The sequence below is a fragment of the Mauremys mutica genome, chromosome 1 (assembly GCF_020497125.1).
Source record: "Mauremys mutica isolate MM-2020 ecotype Southern chromosome 1, ASM2049712v1, whole genome shotgun sequence".
Lineage (NCBI taxonomy): Eukaryota > Metazoa > Chordata > Testudines > Geoemydidae > Mauremys > Mauremys mutica.
This window is the reverse complement of record NC_059072.1, coordinates 83,705,403-83,725,679: the sequence shown is the minus strand read 5'-3', so window position 1 is coordinate 83,725,679 and position 20,277 is coordinate 83,705,403. Positions and strand designations below refer to the sequence as shown.

General features: G+C 40.7%; 1 protein-coding gene across 8 annotated transcripts in view; it reads right to left on the bottom strand.

Annotated features, from left to right (window-relative positions):
* VEZT (vezatin, adherens junctions transmembrane protein) overlaps positions 1-20,277 on the bottom strand; it is an 89,391-nt gene that overhangs the window by 55,913 nt on the left and 13,201 nt on the right. For 6 of the 8 annotated variants that reach the window (XM_044981243.1, XM_044981252.1, XM_044981220.1 and 3 more), the window contains one exon: positions 6,283-6,417. The exons of 1 other annotated variant lie outside the window; for it this stretch is intronic. In XM_044981243.1, the coding sequence (XP_044837178.1) occupies positions 6,283-6,417 (135 nt within the window). Of the gene's footprint in view, positions 1-4,591; positions 4,723-6,282; positions 6,418-20,277 lie in introns of those variants that run through there. One more of the 8 variants, XM_044981225.1, reaches the window with a different exon arrangement.

The following is a 20,277-nucleotide window of genomic DNA, read 5'->3' as shown; positions in this document are numbered from 1 at the left end:
ATGAAAGCCAAATGTAACTACCCAAATTGGAAGTAAGCCAGGAAACTGGGCCTAGGAACCCTTATTCTAACAAAGGCCTGGTCTACACTACAGAGTTAGTTCGACGTAAGACAGCTTTCGCTGACCTAACTCTGTAAGCATTTACACAAAATGTAGCTCCCACGTGTAACTATGTAACCCGCCCATTACACCAACTTAATAACATCACCTCTGCGAGAGGTGTAGCACTTAAGTCAATGTAGTTAGGTTGACATATGGCTATGGCTACACTTGCACTTCAAAGCGCTGCCGTGGCAGCGCTTTGAAGCGATAAGTGTAGTCAAAGCACCAGCGCTGGGAGAGAGCTCTCCCAGCGCTGTCCGTATTCCACCTCCCTGTGGGGAATAACGTACAGCTCTGGGAGCCGCGCTCCCAGCGCTGGGGCTTTGACCACACTGGCGCTTTGCAGCGCCGCAATTTGCAGCGCTGGAGAGGGTGTGTTTTCACACCCTGCTGCAGCGCTGCAAATTTGCAAGTGTAGCCATGCCCATAGTGTCAGTGTAGACACTGCATTGCTAACATCGACTATTACTGCCTTTCAGAAACTGTCCCGTAATGGCAGTTAAATCGGTGCAAGCACTCCTGGTGAGGACATGCACCGCCAACACAAAGAGCTTAGTGTGGTGTGGATGTGTAAAACCGATTCAATTACTGCAGTGGCTGTACGTCAATGCAACTTAGGTCAACTTGGATTTTTGGATAATAGTCTTTCCTTCACCAGTCACTCAGGTGGCAGCCTACAGGAAAATCAGCATTTTTGTCATCCTCCCTTGCCCCAGGAGGATAATTCTCTCCTTTTCCAGGCCTACATCTAGCACAGGGGTTGGCAACCTTTCAGAAGTGGTGTGCTGAGTCTTCATTTATTCACTCTAATTTAAGGTTTCGCGTGCCAGTAATACATTTTAACCTTTTTAGAAGGTCTCTTTCTATAAGTCTATAATATATAACTAAACTATAGTTGTATGTAAAGTAAATAAGGTTTTTAAAATGTTTAAAGAAGCTTCATTTAAAATTAAATTAAAATGCAGAGCCCTCCGGCCAGGACCCGGGCAATGTGAGTGCAACTGAAAATCAGCTTGCATGCCGCCTTTGGCGCACATGCCATAGGTTGCCTACCCCTGATCTAGCAGGACACATAGCCATAGGGAGGAGACCAGAAGCAGATGCCGCTCCAAGAGATCCTTTAGCCTCTTGGAGGAAGAATCCAGCTCTTGGGGAAAACAAACAAACAAACACTATTTCTCGAGCCTGGGTGTTTTGGAGGAGTCAGTTGTAACCTCACAGTTGTACACCAAACCAGGTTCAAAAAGCTGGGAACACCATTACATCCTCAGTTGTTCATCTAGGTTTTTGGCAGCAAGGAACTACATTTAATATTTTTCATTTGAAAGCCATGCAGAGACTTACTTTTATGGTACTTGCAAGTCAAGGTTACTCTTTGGAACAGGATGGAAAAGAACAAGTGCATTGGTGTTCCTTCTGCAGATATACACAGTGAGCATCAATTACCATGTCTTTCTATTCCTCATACGAGTATATATATGCATTAAAGTAGCACTCAGCCAAGACCAGGTCCCAAGAGAGCTAAGCAATGTAGTCCCTGCTCCCAAGGGCTTACAATCTATATACACTAGACAGATGAAGGGTAAGAACAAGGAAGTATTAATCCCATTTTAAAAATGGGGAACTGAGGCACAGAGAAATTAAATGATTTGCCCAAGTCCCAGAGAAGTCATGGGCAGTGGTGGGAATTGAACCCAGCTCTCAAGTAGCAGTCCAGTGTCTTCTCCTCACTACACACTAACAATACATCAGTTCCCTTCAGAGACGTCACTGAAACGGGAAGGAGAAGCAGAAATTAAAGGACAGAAATAGACTATCTGGTGTCAGAGAGACAACTGAAAAGCACTTAAGTTTCAAAGCCAGTACTGATTACATCAATTCCAATTCACAATATCCTGTAACTCCAAATTAGCACGTGGGTTTTTTCCCCTCCCTTCCCCACACTCTCTCATTTGAAAACAGATGAGACAAAGCAGACATAATTGTGGTGCTCATGAGTTGCTCAGGTGAGCTTGATGTACAGATATATTAAACACACACACCCTATGCCCTTAGGTTTCAAGAGAACCCAAGATCAATTGCCTCTGTTGTAACAGCACCAAAGGAGGAGCTCCTAAGCCAGGGATGGGCAAACTTTTTGGCCCAAGGGTCACATCTAGGTATGGAAATTGTATGGCGGGCCATGAATGCTCACGAAATTGGGGGCTGGGGTGCGGGAGGAGGTGAGGGCTCTGGCTAGGGGTGCAGGCTCTGGGATGGGGGCAGGGGAATTGGGGGTGCAGGAGGGTGTTCCGGGCTGCGACCGAGGGGTTTGGAGGGCGGGAGGTGGATCAGGGCTGGGGCACATGACGGGGTCAGGGGTGCAGGCTCCAGGCAGCACTTACCTCAAGCAGCTCCCAGAAGAAGCAGCATGTCCCCTCTCCGGCTTCTATGCAGAGGGGCAACCAGGGGGTTCTGCACGCTGCACCCACCCCAAGCGCTGCCCCTGCAGCTTTCATTGAACGTAGTTCCAGGCCAATGGGAGCTACGGGGGCGGCAGCAGCGTGTGGAGCCCCCTGGTTGCCCCTATGCATAGAAGCTGGAGGGGGGACATGCCACTGCTTCCGGGAGCCACACAGAGCCTTGGCATGTGCAGAGCAGGGCAAGCCCCCGACCCCGCTCCCTGGCTGGGGTCCTGGAGCAGGGTAAGCCCTGGACTCTGCTCCTCGGCCGGGAACTCAAGGGCTGGATTAAAACGTCTGAAGGGCTGGATGCAGCACCTGGACTGTTGTTTGCCCACCCCGTCCTAAGACAATAAAATGAGTAAGCTGTTTCAGAAGAAATGAGAGATAGAAACAATACACGTTGGGGAAATTGGTAAGTTACATACATAAACATGCAATCAGATTGCACAAATTTTCTACCTTTCATAAGATCACACATATAAGGGAAAGTACTGGAGCTAACTAGAACCAACCTGTGAACTACTTCACAACAATGTACAGGTATCAGCCAATCAGATATCACTTTTTATTGACCTAATTTCAATAAATAAGAGTTTTAATTAAAATAAATCTCATTGCACAAAAGCAGAAATAGGTCAGTTAACTGCAGGTGCATTCCAAATGCCAATAACTTGAAAGGGAAAACATAGCTTCTGTGAGATTTCTAGAGGAACAAGTCAGTCACAGCTAGTGTCCTCAGTTTGACAGCTGTGAAAACCAATGGAAATGGACATAATATATTGAGGAATCCTTTTAATGTTGTGTTAACTTAAAGCAGCATTAGTTCCTAACTAGTGTCAGACTGTACTCCATGAGCACTGAAAGAAGCCAGCAATGATTACTTCTAATTCACTAGCTAGCTAGATGAACGTTCACCAGAAAACAGCTCACATATTAAATAAAAAGTATATATTTTAATGACACCTTAAGATTGAGAAACTAGGCATTCAAGCGTGAAGAAACTCCAAAAGCTAAGCTCACTCCCACAACAATAAATTTGACACTTGTCCTTACATGCTCTGCAGCACACATGACAGAAATTCCACAGCAAGATGCTACGGTTTCTACTGACACCAATGCTGAGTTCTACGACCAACTGGAAATGTTGTGACAACAGGATTGAGCGACACAAAGCAGCATTAACAGAATCAGGGACTTTAATTTATTTTTTATTATGTTAGTGCCATAGCGTGCTAGAATCTATCAACACAAAGACTTCCATAGGAATTAAGGACTACCACAAACCTCACCATCTTCTGCCTTAAGTGCAAGACACATTTCTTTGACCTTGCCTTCTCTAACAAACATATAGTAACCTGTGTGTGTGTGTGTATTATAAATTAAATTGTAAAACAAAATAATACATAAATCACTTCCCCAGCCCTGGGAAAGGATGAGAAAACAAAGGCATAACACATGTTAGTCATGCTGCTTGGTGCATCATTGGAAGGTATTCATATACTATAGTGATGACCACGATATAAGAATCTATGTAGACTAGATTGATATCAATATTGATATCAATATGGCGTTATTAATTTTCTTTCATAAGAGCCTGTTTCTGAATGTGTTTCCCAGACTGCTGCCCAACTTGCAGTTTGTCACAAGATCCACCACTGGTATGCCACAAAAAAATCAGAGAGCCTCACTGTAGAATGTAGGGTGGTATCATACTTTCTCTCTTTCCTGCTGCTAAGAAAGGATGTGGGTGCAGTAGCTATTCCACTTCTTACTAATGAGAAGGGTGTGGGAGCAGGAAAGCAGCAGTGGCCAGGAAGGGGACTGCAGGTTGGAGAAGCTGTTGGAAAAACAGCAGTGTGTTATGTGCAAAGGTGACTGAGCACTGGACGAGGGTGGAAAGCAGCAGTGGACACGAGTGAGACGCCATCAGGTCATGGACATAGGCAAGTGAGTGCAATGCTGCAGCAAGCAGAGTGGGAAAGAAACAGGGATTTTTAAGATACAGAGAATCATTGAGTCTGTGGAACCTTGTTCCAGCTTCTCACCTTTATCGTGTTGGGGGGCACCCCACCCTGCAGTGTTCTGGGCACAAAAGTCTGCATAGAGGCCTCTTTTTTCCTCCAGGCTCTGGCTTAGCACATAGCTGGAGCATGTTCCTTGAAAATAGAACTCTCCACTGTGGAAGAGAAAGAGGCAGGCAGAAAATAACTGCACCGAGCATGCTCCAACTAGGTGCTAAAGAATGGACAATATGACGACGAAATTGTTGTATCAAGCAGGCAAGGTACTAACAAGCTTCAACAGGACTTTATTTTTACAGTGGAAACCTCTTTACGAAGCTGCTGCTGCACCCTCTGTAACTCTCACTCAGCCTCCTCAACTCCTCCCCCCTCCTTCCTGTTTCCTGTCCTTTCAGACTCCCAACAGCCAGTGCTCACAGTTCTAATAATTACAAGCACATCTAAACACCACACAAATTTCCACAAAAATCATAACTTTTATGGCCAGTAGAGAGATTATTCCTGTAGCAGCTGCCCCAGAAGAAAAACTCTGTGGCCAACTCTACAACTGTGGCTTCATGGTTTCATTGTTAACAAACAATACATTAATCAAAGTGTACAATACTACATATGTACTGCATGCCCAAGTTAACATTGTGGAAACAAACTTAATTTTTGGAATATCCTAAATTCCAGGTCCTTGATTTGTCAAGCATAATCCAAATGTAAAACTCCTTCAAAAAACCTACTGGTCATTTCCCTGTTTTTAAAGTGTAAAAAGTCTGAGCTGTTCAGCTCCTGGTAATTATTCGGTCTACAGGCTTGTGGAATCTATAACTTGGAGCTATTCAGCTTTATTCCTTCTGACCGCTACCATTCTTAACTAAAGCTCCCCAAGCCAAATAAACTAAAACTATTGCAGAGTGGCATAATCATTGAGGCTGAAATTTTCAAAAAAGCTGATAGGAGTTCAGTGCCCAAATCTCATTGAAACTCCCTTACTCTCATTTGAAAAACTTTGCTTCAAGCCATTGTAATATCAAAGAATGGTTTAAGCTGTTTAAAAACTTAGAATATCTTAAATTGCTTCGGATGCAGTAAAAGACATAGGGCTCTCTTGTACATAATCAAAAGGAGCCATTGCTGACAACAATAATTGATCCTCCCTGACCTATAGTCAACTACACCTGAAAATAGTTTGGCCACCAGTGTAGGGCAGTTAGGCTAAACCACTGAAATGTTCATTACAGAAAGTGTGCTAGACCTAAAGTGAATCAGGCCCATAAGAAGAAGTTAGGAACACCAGTCACTGTTATTTCTCCATAAACTAGTATGGCTCTGGTGTCTCAGGGACAACTGTTATTTTCCTTCTACTTTCCAGCAAGAAGTCCCACCTGTTGTATACTTGTTACATATTAAGTGGTGTTTAGCAGCTCAACGCATGAGCAAAGCTGGAAACTTTTCAGGCTGTATTAATCCCATATTAAATTACTATAAAAATATCTGGTAAATAATATAAAGCATACAGCTCTTTCAAAATTCACTGCTCAAGTCTCCTGCCTCTCTAAAACATTTAAATCCTGAGTGGCATTTCCTCAGCCTCAAACTGTATCAGCAGAAAGGCAAGATAAGGAAGCTACTAGTTCCAATAACTTTTTATATAGCAAGAGTTTATATAATGTCTGTGATTTTATATATTTTTTTAACATAGCTTCAAGGTCAAGGTGAATGCTCACTTTCTGGGTGGAACAGGTATCTTGTTCTTGTTGCCCCTCCGCTGCTGTGCATTGTTCTGTCTTCTGCGACACAGCTGAACATATTTCAAAATCTGTATGGCCCAAATCCTGCAAATACTGGTAAAGTGGAGAATTCTGAAAGAGAATTGAAAAAGAAAGACCAAATGGCCTCTTTAACACTTCTCAGAAAGAAAAGCCATGATTACATATCCACAAATATGGTCCAGCCACACAATTGCCTGCGAAGTACAGGAAGAAAGCTCAGTTTTCAGGGTCAGGATCACCAAGTACATCAGGAAGGCAGGGGACAGGGCAGGAAGCATCCAGCAAAACAAGTGTTAAGGGCACAAAACCAAAATTCTACTGTACACACATAGTACTACTTGCCGATCCACCTATTTTAACATTCACAGAAACATCAAAATGCCTGTTTTCCAACACTCAAAGACAGTACACCAAAGAGCTATGGATGCTCTCAGAATGGTAATATTTAGATCCAGAATGGAATATCAAACAAACTACAGGTGGCAAAAATAAGTTAATGACAAGGCATCACAAAATGAGCTTTTTAAAAAAAACAACAACTGTTCATTGACTTACTTGATAATTCATAAAAATTAATTAATTTGCACTGTTTCCCAGACATCACTGCAAATTAATGATGTTCTATCCTATACGTGTACATTTGTATATATGCAGCAGATGGATAAGATTTAACAGGAGACTGTGCACAATCTATAGTATGACTCTCAAGGCAGAAGGAATCTACAGTACTAAATGCTTATTCCTGCTTAGTGGAAAGAAAAAAAATGCAAGTAGGTTTCCAGGGTAATACATGATCATAGAAAAAGAGATGGAAAAGTTCTGCGCGCTCATCTAGTCCATCACTTGCCAAAGCAATATGTTACCATACTCATGCAAGTGAATCACAATGTCAAACAACTTCTGTTTTACTATTTCAAACAAAATGAAACATATAACAGAAAATTACATCAAAATTTGTTTCTCTTTCAGTAACCTTTTCCTTGTCCCACTTGCCCCTAAAGAGATGGGTGATGGATAGAGATGGGTAATGATGGTGTGAGACTCCGGTAGTGATTGAGTTTGTGGTTGATTAATTTCTACTACATTTATGTTTTCACTTGGTTATCTGATTTGATCTAGGGCAACTGATGTGTTTGTTTATTTGTGCATTTTAAAAAGAATGTAAAGGGTGCCCAAACTGCATGGATGCTCTTTTATTGTAGCTTATAAGGAACTGAATAATTTATAATTTTCACCCCTTCCATCTGAAACAAACCTCCAACAAACCATGGTCTAAACATCAGACTAAACCTCTGAATAGAGCCCTGCAAATCCGCGGATATTCACTTCATATCCACGGATATCTCTACTCACTGGTGGCACCTGGCCCATAGTGTCTGGCTCAGACAGCCCCAAGGGCGCAGCATGCTTAGGGCCGGTGGCTGGGGCTGGGCAGCAGGCCGGAGATGGGGCTGTCCAGCACTCACTTGCCGCGCTGCTTCCTGTCCAGCAGCTCGTGACCCTTGGGTAGCACCAGCATCTCCACTATAGCCCAGCTTGGCAGCACTGTCACGCTCCCGGCCCCGGGGATTCCAGCGAGTGGGGCCCCGGTACCCGATCCCTCTGCCCTGCTGCAATGCAGCATGCTCTGCTGCTGTTGTCACTCGCAAGCCCCTGGAAGCAGCATGCGATGGAGTTTCCCTCCAGCCCCCACCCCTTCTCTTCGAGACCCCACAACTGCACCACCCTCCTCCTTAAGACCCCACCACCGCTACTTGGTTTTGAGTGAAGTTATGTAACCAAAAATAAAGCTACATTTCAGGACGGAGATTGCACTACAGTACTTGTATGAGGTGAACTCAAAAATACTATTTATCATTTTTACAGTGCAAATATTTGTAATAAAAAATAACATACGCTTTGATATCAGTTACAACACAGAATAGAATATATATGAAAACGTAGAGAAACATTCAAAATATTTAATAAAGTTCAATCAGTATTCTGTTTAACAGTGCGATTAAAACTGCGATTAATATTTTTAATCGTGATTAATATTTTTTGACTTAATCACATGAGTTAACTGCGACAGCTCTAGTTTACATGGATGATTTCAATAGCTCCTTTCGCCTGAGGCCATTTTGAGACTCTTTAGAAAAGCTAAAAATGTGGGGGGAAGGGCTTCAGTTGACTTATTTTTCTCTCTAACATGAGAGAGGTATGGAGTATTGTTAAACATTTGGAGGAAGAAAAATGACTATCTAGCTATCTGTGCTATCCAAGATTGTTTCTCTTTAACTAAACATATTTAGAGAAGCCCAAGACAATTTTATGTTTAGTGAACAGTCTCAAAGTGCCTATAGATCTCCATTCCTTCAAGCTTGTCTTGAGCTGAAATAAAGAAAAATTCTATTGTTGAGTTTGAGAGTCAGGGCAACAAAGTCTTTAAGTTAGCTTTTCTTTTCTCAGATATTGGCTCTGTGAAATCTGTTACATAAGAGATTTTATGTATTTGTACAGGCAGTGGGCTTCCAAGATTGATTGGTTTTGTGCTGAGGATGTTAATTTTGTTTACTTAGTGTAAACTCTCTTGGGTCAGATAGTCATGTACTCACTCTCTTCCATCTGTGTTTCAGGCATAAAGACAACATGTTAAAAATTAAACTTATAACAAAAAGGATTTAAGATTTGGGTGACTTGGCAACAAAATGGCAGATGAAATTCACTGTTGATAAATGAAAAGTAATGCATATTGGAAAACATAATCCCAACTAGACATACAAAATGATGGCATCTAAATTAGCTGTTAACACTCAACAAAGAGATCTTGGAATCATTGTGGACAGTTCTCTGAAAACATCCACTCAATGTGTCGCAGCAGTCAAAAAAGCTAATAGTGTTAGGAACCATTAGGAAAGGGACAGATAATGAAACAAAAAATATCATAATGCTACTCTATAAATCATGATATGCCCACCCCTTGAACAGTATGCGCAGTTCTGATTGCCCCATCTCAAAAGGGATATATTTTTTGACTGCTGCGACACATTGAGGGAAGTGGGCAGCATTATCTCCTGCCAATGTAAACAAACTTGTTTGTCTGAGTGATTGGCTGAACAAGAAGTAGGACTGAGTGGACTTGTAGGCTCTAAAGTTTTACACTGTTTTATTTTTGAGTGGATTTTTTGGTATATAATTCTACATTTGTAAGTTCAACTTTCATTGTAATGAGATTGCACTATAGTACTTGTATTAGGTAAACTGAAAAATATAATTTCTTTTGTTTTTTTTTACAGTACAAATACTTGTAATCAAAAATAAATATAACGTGAGCATTGTACACTTGTATTCTGTGTTGTAATTGAAATCAATATATTTGAAAATGTAGAAAAACATCCAAAAATATTTAAATAAATGGTATTCTATTATTGTTTAACAGTGTGATTAATCGCAATTAATTTTTTTAAATTGCTTGACAGCCTAATGTAAACCTCATTCAGTAAGAACATGAAGCAGATTCTATTCCATTTTTCCAGAGACTTTTTGTTTTAAATGCAGACGTTTCAGACTCATAACAAAGGAAGGATTAGTCCAGTGGTTTTCAACCAGTGGTCCGTGGACCCCTGGTGGTCCGCAGACTACGTCTAAGGGGTCCGCAAAATGTTGTTGTTACCATAGAACAGTGGTTTCTACCTTTGTCTAAGATTTCCAAAGGGGTCCACACCTCCATTTGAAATTTTTTAGGGGTCTGCAAGTGAAAAATAGTTGAAAACTACTTAGCCAATATGCGAAGAATGCACCCTATTTCAATTGTTCAGCAAAAAGTCCCTCTGAAGTATTTATTAAAAACTTACTTAAAATGGCAGAAAAGTCTTGTTGAAGAATATGAGCATTTTACTAGATTACAATTCACTCACAACACTAGTTATAGAGGAAATTTACTAAGTGGAAAGTCAAGTAGACATGTCACCAGTAAGAGGCCAGAAATGTTCTACAGTCACAAAATTAATATGATTTTCCCAAGTAAAAAGTGCATATAATCCTGGAAGTTTGTGTATGCAATCTATCTGTGAAGAGGTTCACAAATTTCTGCATGATCTTTGGGAAATTGACCGAAGACCTAGATAAATCTTTAAAATAAATTGTTATATTAATTGCCATTACCTGCTGCTACCATAACGACAACATCTGAAGCAAGTCAAGGAGAACAAGATTAAAACACCACTACCACTTTAGGTACATAATTTGCAGCTTCAAAAGACTTCTTGCCAGTTAGCACACATTTATTTCAGTCATTGTTTGTATACAAATAACTTAACCACTTGCTATTATACAGTGTAGGTCTATAACTTGGTAGCTACAGTTATTTTTACTTCCATTTCCAAAGTACTTCCTCAGTCATTGGCTTCAATTTAAATCAAACCATATGCATACTTTGGCATGTTCTCCTTGAATTACTCACAACAACAGCTCATTGTTCACTCACTACCTGAAACTCAAATACGAATTCTAACAAATTCATGAGTCTATTTCTAAGGCATCTCAATTCAAAGCTCTGTGCAGAAAATTCACTTCACCCACAATGATGGACAGAGTACAAGTCTCTGGAGTAGACAAGTGACTCAGCTCCTTGTGGGGAATTTTCCAGTGCAACAGCTCAATGGCATTTTCTTCAAGTGCCCTTCCCATTAAAGAAGGGTACTTCTTCAAATGCAGGTAAATCTGGAATACATCATTAAAGAGTCATGAAGTTCTGGATTAGCTGGTAAGAAGGTACATTTTCCTCCGAGTAGAGTATTTCAACCAAGCAGAAGTGTTTAATTTAACAGGAACATGAGTAAGTGCCATACAGTAGAGTATGATCTTTTTTTAAATGTAATGTTAAATTTGTTTAAAATGTCCTGCAAGCTCGAAAACTCAGGAGAGAAAGGGATAAACTTAATCTTGGGCCTTGTTTTAGCTAAAAATAATTTGGTGTGCTAACCATTATGTGGACCCACAACACACCTGTGACAGCTCATATGCAAGCTTCCTAACAGCACACAGGCACTACAACCATTGTTTGGAGTAGACTTTCTTCAAGCAAGACTAGTCAGCAACACAATGCCAACATGGAGGGAAATAGCTGGTATAACAGCCTCAATAGCGCACACAGTTACTCTATTATGTTTTGACCATAACAAGTGTAAAATACAAATCATATTTTCTGATTGCACTGAGTTTCATTAGAGTTCCTTCTGGTGCACTTCTTGAAGGTTTTTTTATTATACTGTGTCCCTTACGGATGAACCTGTCAGTTTCCATTAGGTTGGACAACCTGGAGCAATCCAATGGCTAAGAAGTCCCATTAATTTTTAGTAAAAAAAAGAATTTAGGATCGCTTTATAGTGAGTATCTATTAAAAGATTACAGGCAATGTCAAAGCACAAGCAACGAATATGCCTTAGGGGGTGAGGCCACTAGGAGAAGAGTGGTAAGAATCATAATGAGTTAATGCATGCTCTTCAGAGGGCCTCTTCTACTAAGAGAGAGCTCTCTCATTCACAGTACACATGGCAAAATGTTCAGCTTCCCCATTCTCTCACCCATAACATTCAAAGATGACACTTGTGCTACTAGAGATAGCATTAATGGCATGAATGCATGTATGGGGGTGGGGGAAATGACCTAGATATGGTCTGATTTTAAATGATACTGACCAATCTGTCACTTGGACAGTTATAAGGTTTGTATAACTTGTCTGGGATTTTTGTACCAGACTGTACAGAAATCTGCACCCCTCCCCACCCACCCTCCCAAAAAAAGAGACACATTTGAACCCAATAGCTAGGAAATCTAGGAAAGGAATAAGAAGACTGAGGAGTACATTTCCTGTGTGGGAACATACACATGAAGCTGTCAGCATTTTGATGAAAGATTCCAAAAACTCTCATTTGTGCAACTTCATCATTAGATGGGATCCTGTTCTATAGATTGTGCCCCATCAAGAGAGAGAGAAATATTGTCCTTATTACTTACATAGCATTTTTCATCTTCATGAAGCTTTTTAAAAAATTCAGTAACTAAATCTCTCAATCTATCTGCATTATAACACAAGTTCTAACTCAGATGATTAAACAACACTTCTCACTCATTTAATTTTATGCAAAGGGAACACCAAAGTTTACATACATACACACACACACACACACTCTCTCTCTCACACACTCACTTATACTTACTTTCAGCCATGGTAGTTATTGTTATGAGCTTTTTTTGGTTCATGTTTTCATTCAATATCAGTGTTAGGCTGAGATGCTTTTACCTAAAATAGCCATGCTGAAATGAAACAATTTGCTTCTTGGGGTCTGTCTCTTCTTCCTCCTACCATCCCCTCTATAGATTTTGTACATTGCTTCTTGTCAATAAATCAAGAGACGAATAAAGTGAAAAAAAAAAGAAGTGTTGATGATTTCCCATATTATGGATAACAATCACTAGGCCTGGGACAAATCACAAAGTCCATCCTTGCACTTAGCAGCAGGTTGCAATTTTACAAGTTTTATTCGCTTTTGAGAGAAAGCCTTCTTCATGCCAAAATGTCAGATGCTCATTTAAAATGGGGTGACCTAAAAGGGATATGTCACACTGAAATATTAAAAACATTCCTTATGGCTAACACAGACTTAGATGATTAAAAATGAAAGTATTTTTAAAACTTTATTTTTGATCATTTACACTTTCGCATTTTTCTCAGCCTGGACAAAAGCTAGAGTAGTCAGTATCATTTTTGCTTCCTAATTTCATTTTTCTGGTTACCAATAGGTAACAGGACGTTGCAATGCTTCAGTTACAAAACTTCCAGGAGAAATTATTTTTCGTTGTTTATTATTTATTTTTATTATTTTTAAATGTTCAAATGCACAGTGTGCCTGTCACAATATCTCTAGTTTCCAACTGGACTATACACAATGTAGGGTAAATAATAATATAATCATCTTTACTTCAATGGGAGTAGGGTTTATTTGAGGACTAGATTCTAATACAAGCTGTATTTGTTTGTGAAGTTCTTCCACTTCCAGCCAGTCACTGAGACCCTCTAAATCACTTGTTCCCTTTGTCCCCTAAAACGGAGAGCAAACTTACTTTTAAGCCTATTTTAAGTATAATTAAACCTCTGATTCTTGCTCCATGGTTTGCTTGAACATGTCAAGGTTCAATAGGTGTACACTGCTGTAATCATAAAACATCGAGTATTACATGCATGAAAAAGGTAATTTTACTGGGATAACTGTCAGTAGTGTGTGTTGGAAACTGAAAACAATTCTAGGATTCCAAGAAACTAAATTTTATATTCCTTTGATGCACATAACATGAGTTGCCTCTCTTTCCATTCTAATTTGTCTCAGGCAGTCACCTGCAAGCCATGTTTGCTGTCAGCAGCAATGAGTTGGTTAAACTGTCTCTGAGAAGACCAAGTCTGAGCCCTCGTCTACACTGGGGGGGGGAGGGGGGAATCGATCTAAGTTATGCAACTTCAGCTACATGAATAACGTAGCTGAAGTTGACGTACTTAGAACGACTTACCATGGTGTCTTCACCGCGACGAGTCGACTGGTGCCGCTCCCAGGAGAGAGCTCGGGGGTCGGTTTATTGCATCTAGACTAGTCGCGATAAATCAATCCCCGCTGGATCGATCGCTGCCCACCGACCTGGCGGGTAGCGTAGACATACCCTGAGCCTTGTGTGCAACTGAAACTCAGATTAAGCCTACAGTAAAACATGAACTGAGTAATAAATAAACTTAAAAGTTAAAGATAAATGAGAAATCCAACAATTGTGCAATGTTGTGTGACAGGAAGATTATTACAGGAGGGAGTTTCCTAGTTCCAGAAAGCAGACAGTAAATCAAAGATGAGCTGTCTCCCCAGCAATACATAAATATACTGTAGCTTTTCATAATGACCACACTGCACTATAGTGCTCTTTGCAAATTATGACAATCAATATTGTAATAACAAATGAGACTACCATGCTAGAAGCTTTCCTTGACTTATTATAATAGCAAGTAAAATCAAAGCCACACCCAAGTTATTTCTGCTGATGCATCATGAGGCAAATGACTCAGGGTTTCTCCAGTATATCTCTAAAACATGAGGGCTCCCCAATAAAACTAACATTTTCTATTACAACAAATTCACTACCCAGAAAAATCTTCTCCATTCCCAATCTTTAATTTTAAGATTTAGCTAAGCAATATCACTTTAAAATAACATTTAATACCTTCTCCAGACTAATTTGTTTTAAGAGATTTTCTTAAAACACTGGAATGCTTTCCTCCAAAGCTGAAGATGCTGCTATGTCAAAAGAACACTATCAGAGATTACATCACCTAGAGTACAGCTTTAAACAGCACCCTCAATAAAAACATTACTGCATTTTCACCATAGTGACAGCAAAGGCCAAAATGAGCAGTGGCCAAACCCAAAGGAAAACAATTTTTAAGTCTATATTAAAAAAAAAAGTTAAGAACTCACAGATAGTGCAGTCTTTGTCTCCTGGAGAAGAGATTTCCATTTCTCTCTCCTATACTCTTCCCATGTGTCTGTGAGAATCTCTCCCACCTCCCCATTTTTTTCCACTTGTGCCTCCAGGGTGACCCAAGCAGAAGATGAGAAGTAACAGTCAATGTAATTACATCTGTGCTCCTGCACAGTAGCATTTTCCTGCCAGCAACAGTAGAAGCATTTTGAAACTTACCAGGACGGTGCAATTTTTCCTGACTAATGTTGCTTTAGAACTGGGGGAAGGGAGAATCAGATGATGGATTTAAAAAGATACTGCTTAAAAGAATTACTGCACATCAATGTTAGAAAAAAGCCATTAAAAAAGGCTTTCCAAGCAACAGTATTTAAAAGTATTGGTCATATTCTCTTAGCTGGTAATCATCTCCTCATTTGATTTGACCATCATCCAGCCAATCGCTCACAACACAAAGCTAATATTAGACAATGACTTTGAGACAGCGAAAGAATGTCATTTAAATTTTCTACTCCCTTTTGTCTGTAACTGGTAGTATACAGTACTTGGTTTCTCCTCCTCCTCATTGATTTTTTGGTTTCTTTAGTACTTCAGCAGAAAAGCTATAGCAATATATAGCTTAAATGCAGCATTCAAAGCAGTCCTTGGAACCATTTACCTCTCCTCTCATTATTCCGGGAAAATTTCTGATATACAACATACATCAATTACCTTGTGCATCTAACTGCACTGAAAGGGTTAAATAAGTTCCACACCATTGTAACTGAGAAAAGATAAAGCTCTTGGAATTTTTCCTTACACAGATTCTGCAGGTAGCTGCATGTTACTGCCACCACAGAAGTGCCTTATAAAGAAATGTTATGATAATGTATATTTATATAATACTAGACAGAGCTCTCATATTCATTTACACTGAGGCCACGATACTGTTTCCCCACTTAAAACAGGGGCTGCAGAGTACAGTCTGAGCAGCCCAAGAAAGCTTTCATGACAAAGACATAGGCGTAGAATCATAATTGAAAGAGTGTAACAAAAAGTGGTAAGTGAGTCATGATAGAAGGCAGAAGAAACGGAGGCAGGTAAAAGACGATACTGCTGGATGTTCCCAAAATCTGTACCTGGAAGTTTAGGAATGTGCGAATATCCAACCCCATATTCCTTACACAAGCAAAAATCATCTGAGTAAGGAGCTACTGGCTAGTTTGCAGCAGCTCGATGAGCTGAACTTTTTTTAAACTGGAGTCAGTAAACCAACGTAACACCTGAGTCTACAGACAGCTTTAAACAATAGCTCCAAGGAGTGACCTTCCCATATCCATCTCAGTTGATATTAACTCTGAATCCCAACAATCAATTAAATCTCAACATTGTTATCTATTTGACCATTAAGCAAAACACATGAGAAGAAAGAGGGACAATCTCATTATGATGATTAAGGCCTGGTCTACACTACAGAGTTAAGTCGACTTATGTCAGTGACTACACTACAGCTTTGCTCCTACTGATGTAAGTGCCCTGGTACACCAACATAATAACTTCACCTCCACAAGAGGTGTAGGGCTCATGTCAGTGTAGGTAGGGTTATGCAGTGTCCATAGACACTGCAGATTATTTCCATGGGCTGTTGGCTGTCATTCTTGTCAATTTCAGGGCTCTGTGCTGGAGCCATGCAATTGACAAGAAAACCTGGCTCCCGGCTCCCCACTGGGAGCCCAGCTGCATCAAAGTGCCCGGCTCCCTGCTGGGAGCCCAACAACTGCCCAGGCTCTGGGCGCAGAGCTCCCCGCTGGGAACCAAGGTGGCTGCTGGGCTCCTGGCAGGAAGCAGGGAGCCGAGAGCCCAGGAGGGCAGCTGTGCTCCTGGCAGGGAGCCTAGGGGGCAAGCCAGGCTCCCAGGGGGGAGCAGGGAGCCAAAAGACCAGGGGAGCAGCCAAGCTCTCAAGCTTCCACACTGCCCCTCAAGTCGGTGGAAGCGTTCCTTATGAGGATGCATGCCACCGTCAGGAGGATAGTGTGGACATAAACCACTGCAGTAATTACAGCTCTGACTAATTTGGTAATGTAGACATGCCCTTATAAGGGAAAGTACTGTGAGTGCTGTCTCACTGTGGTGTTGCAAGGAAACAGATGTGTTGGTGGCACTTGGGAGAGCACCATTATTTCTTTCCTCCCCAAAATGTGATCCCTGAGGACTGAGGTCTAACACACTGGTATCTTTGTTGGGATATACCAGAGATCCTGTGCCACAAAATATAAACTATTACAAAACGTAGGAGGGTTGGCAAAACAAAGAGCCAAAAAAAAAAAAAGCCAGCAGAAGCCTTCTGGAAGGTTAAACAGCCAAGCAGGAAATATCTTGCAAACTGCTGTTACTTGACCTAGTGCCTCAAGGCAGGCATTTTTAAAAAAGCACACATCTAGGACATATAATATCTTCAAAGAGCTAAAGATGGATTCTCAATTGTCTACTTTAAGAACACAGAAACAGTTTTTTTCAGGGGGTTCCTGAAGTTCGTTTAGCTAGAATATGAACCATTTCATTCACATCTGAAATACAAGCAACCTACTATAAGCACAGAAAAACTACATAACTATATGCCAAAATGTCTAACTTAGGAACAAGCAAGAGTCCTACAAACTGCTAACCTTTGCAGTCCCAGAGGGCCAGGTGTCCCAATGGATTGCAGCGTGTAGTTTGATTGTATAAGCAATCTTGAGAGAAAGAGGTCAGGTTACATTATTGTTGACTTTTTCCGAGAGGGAAAGAGACAAGGAATAATACCTAATACATTTCAGATTTTTATATGTACCTCTAACATTTTTCCCCATCTCTTTTCCCTTTGAGAGTCTACTTGTAAGACAGTCAGCTTAATAGCTAGTCAATTTCAGACCATGAGTTAAAATAGTTTCAAGTACTGAACATGCCTCTGAATCCTCCTGCCAATTTCTATGGTATTATAATCACATTTTCTAATATTTAACACTTGTATTTACTGTATTTTCTCTCCCTGTTGTTGTGTAAAAGGTCCACACAAACAGGGGGAAATGACTGACTAGAAGGAGAGAAACCACTCAAACTGAATGCACCCAAAATGCAGTCAAATGCATGAAGTACACAAAATGGGAGAAAAATCATTTTCTCCTTTTCAATTAGAGTACTCTTATGCTTGTGAGAATAGTAGGTAAAACATTTTTTACATTAGTGTAAATTTTAAGTTGGCTTTATTTTGTGTATGGAATCCTGCAATGGGTTTATAACATGGGAAGAGAGCAGGAAATATTACTTATCCTATCTAGTATATGGAGTCATCATAAAGTGACCTACTGAGGTCCCTTCCAGTTCTATGCTTCTATGACATCATAGTTAGTGTGCTCTCAACTGCTATTGTTAAAATTTCCATCCCTTATAACCTTCTGAGACTTCTTCTGGCTGAAGATTTCTACATTTAGTTTTTGTCAAAAAGAGAACTCTTTTGAAGGTTTGAGCCAAAGAGATTTCAGGTGTTTTTGAATGAGAGGTGGGTAGTAATAAAAATCTTGACTTTTTTTTCAAAAAACAAACAAACAAAAAAAACCCGTTCTAGGAATTGTCTGACTGTGTTGGTAAAAACTGGTTTTGACTGAACAAGTGATGAGGTTTGGAAAATTCACTTTGACCACAGGTTGCAGTTTAACCAACATTTTAACCAAAGGAAAGCTGTGCTGCACATGTGCATGGCTATTTTATCTATGTAGGAAAATTCAAAGGGGGAGAATTAAAACTTGCTCCATTATGCCAGAAAAAGGTACAGCCTTCCACTAGGATTTTTCTGAATTTCACAAGGATCCAATAAGCTTTCTGTGACAAACTAATATCAAAATGTCTGAGCTGCGCTTCCACCATGTCAATCAGCACTATGTAGTCTCCTGGCAGGATGCCTGAAAGTGTAACCATCATGGTGTTCTTCTTGAACCTATGATATTTGGCATATTTGTCTAGCTACTCAAGGTATAAATATTTTTTGATTTCTTGAGAGCTGCAAAAGAGGTGGAATAGACTCAAATCTTTCAGACTAGAGAACAGGCCCAATATTTCTACAGGAAAAGAAAACTGATGGCAGTTTATATCATGATTTACAGGCTTTGCTTGAATTAAATGTGGTTTTGGATATTCTATACATTCTATGGTATGGCATATTCTTTTATCCATTGTTTTCAAGACTATGAAGAGGGTCATTTACCACCGGCGCTACTCAGTGGTTAGGCAGGGCATGGCAAGTCCTCTTCTTTCCTGGAACTCCTGTTGACAGCCATGAGCTTGACCTGCAATGACTCAGCCATCCGGACAGGTCACACATTCCAATCCACCAAAGAAAGTAAGTTTTTGGATGCCTGAAAGAGCTTTGGGGCCTTCTCCTAAGGTCAGTGACTTCAGGTCTGGACCCTTGTGTTCCAGAGCCTTCTCCAGCTTGGTTGCCTGCTGAGGATAGACTCCTATCGTTGTCACCTCTTTAGGGATTATTAGGGGAACCTGGGCCCACTATCTCCATTGGGTTGGCAGCTAGGTCCTGCACCTTGGGGTGCTATGCAACTGCCTCCCTGGATCATTTCCTACCAGAATCCCCTTTTTCCCACAGGGTAAATTAAAGAACTGAACAAACAACAAAGTTTCTGACCTTCAGAAATAATCATCAGCCCCTCCTTTGCAGGCTTGGTCAAGTCACTATTGCCAGGCCTCAGTTAACAAGAGCTCCTGTAGTGCTCCTTCCCAAGAACTCAGAGCACAGGTCTGTTCCCTTCCACTGCCCACCTCAATTGAGCTGGCCTGCCCTCCTTTTGAGTTCCTCCCTAAGCTCTGCATGCATTGCAGGAGTGGTGGGGGTGCCTGGACCCTGGGCAACTGCTTAACTAATTTCTTACTGGTGCGGGATTTGTATGCCCTGTCACAAGGACTCATTTCTCATGATGGACTTCTTCAACTCCTGCAAGACGACAGAGAATTTCCTCCCAATTCTACAGATTTCTTTTTTGCACACAGATATCTATTTTCCCGAGCTGTAGGAGTCTGACTGTCTGTATTAGGAATAGGCCTGAACTAAAATATATATAGCTCAAATGCAAGATCTTTTTAATGGGTGGAGTTCCAGATGTGAACTTGCATGTTCAAAATTTGACTGCATAGCCAAACTTCCTCCCAGTTCAGGGGGCTAGTTTTCAATTATAAAATGAGGCTTGAGCTATGAACTTTGATTTGTGGTTTTGATTCTCTGTACCTTTAGTCCTCTGAACACAACTTCCAAAACTTCTTTTTGATATAGAATAGACTTTCCTCTGGGATTTGATCTGTGATAGGAAAAAACAAAATCTTATACTTTGGTTGGATGGATGTGTAACGGTTGGTGCTTGATGGAGGTGGCACATAGTGGTTAGAGGGTAGTAGGGGAGCCCTGGCCCTCGCACTGTACCAGACTCT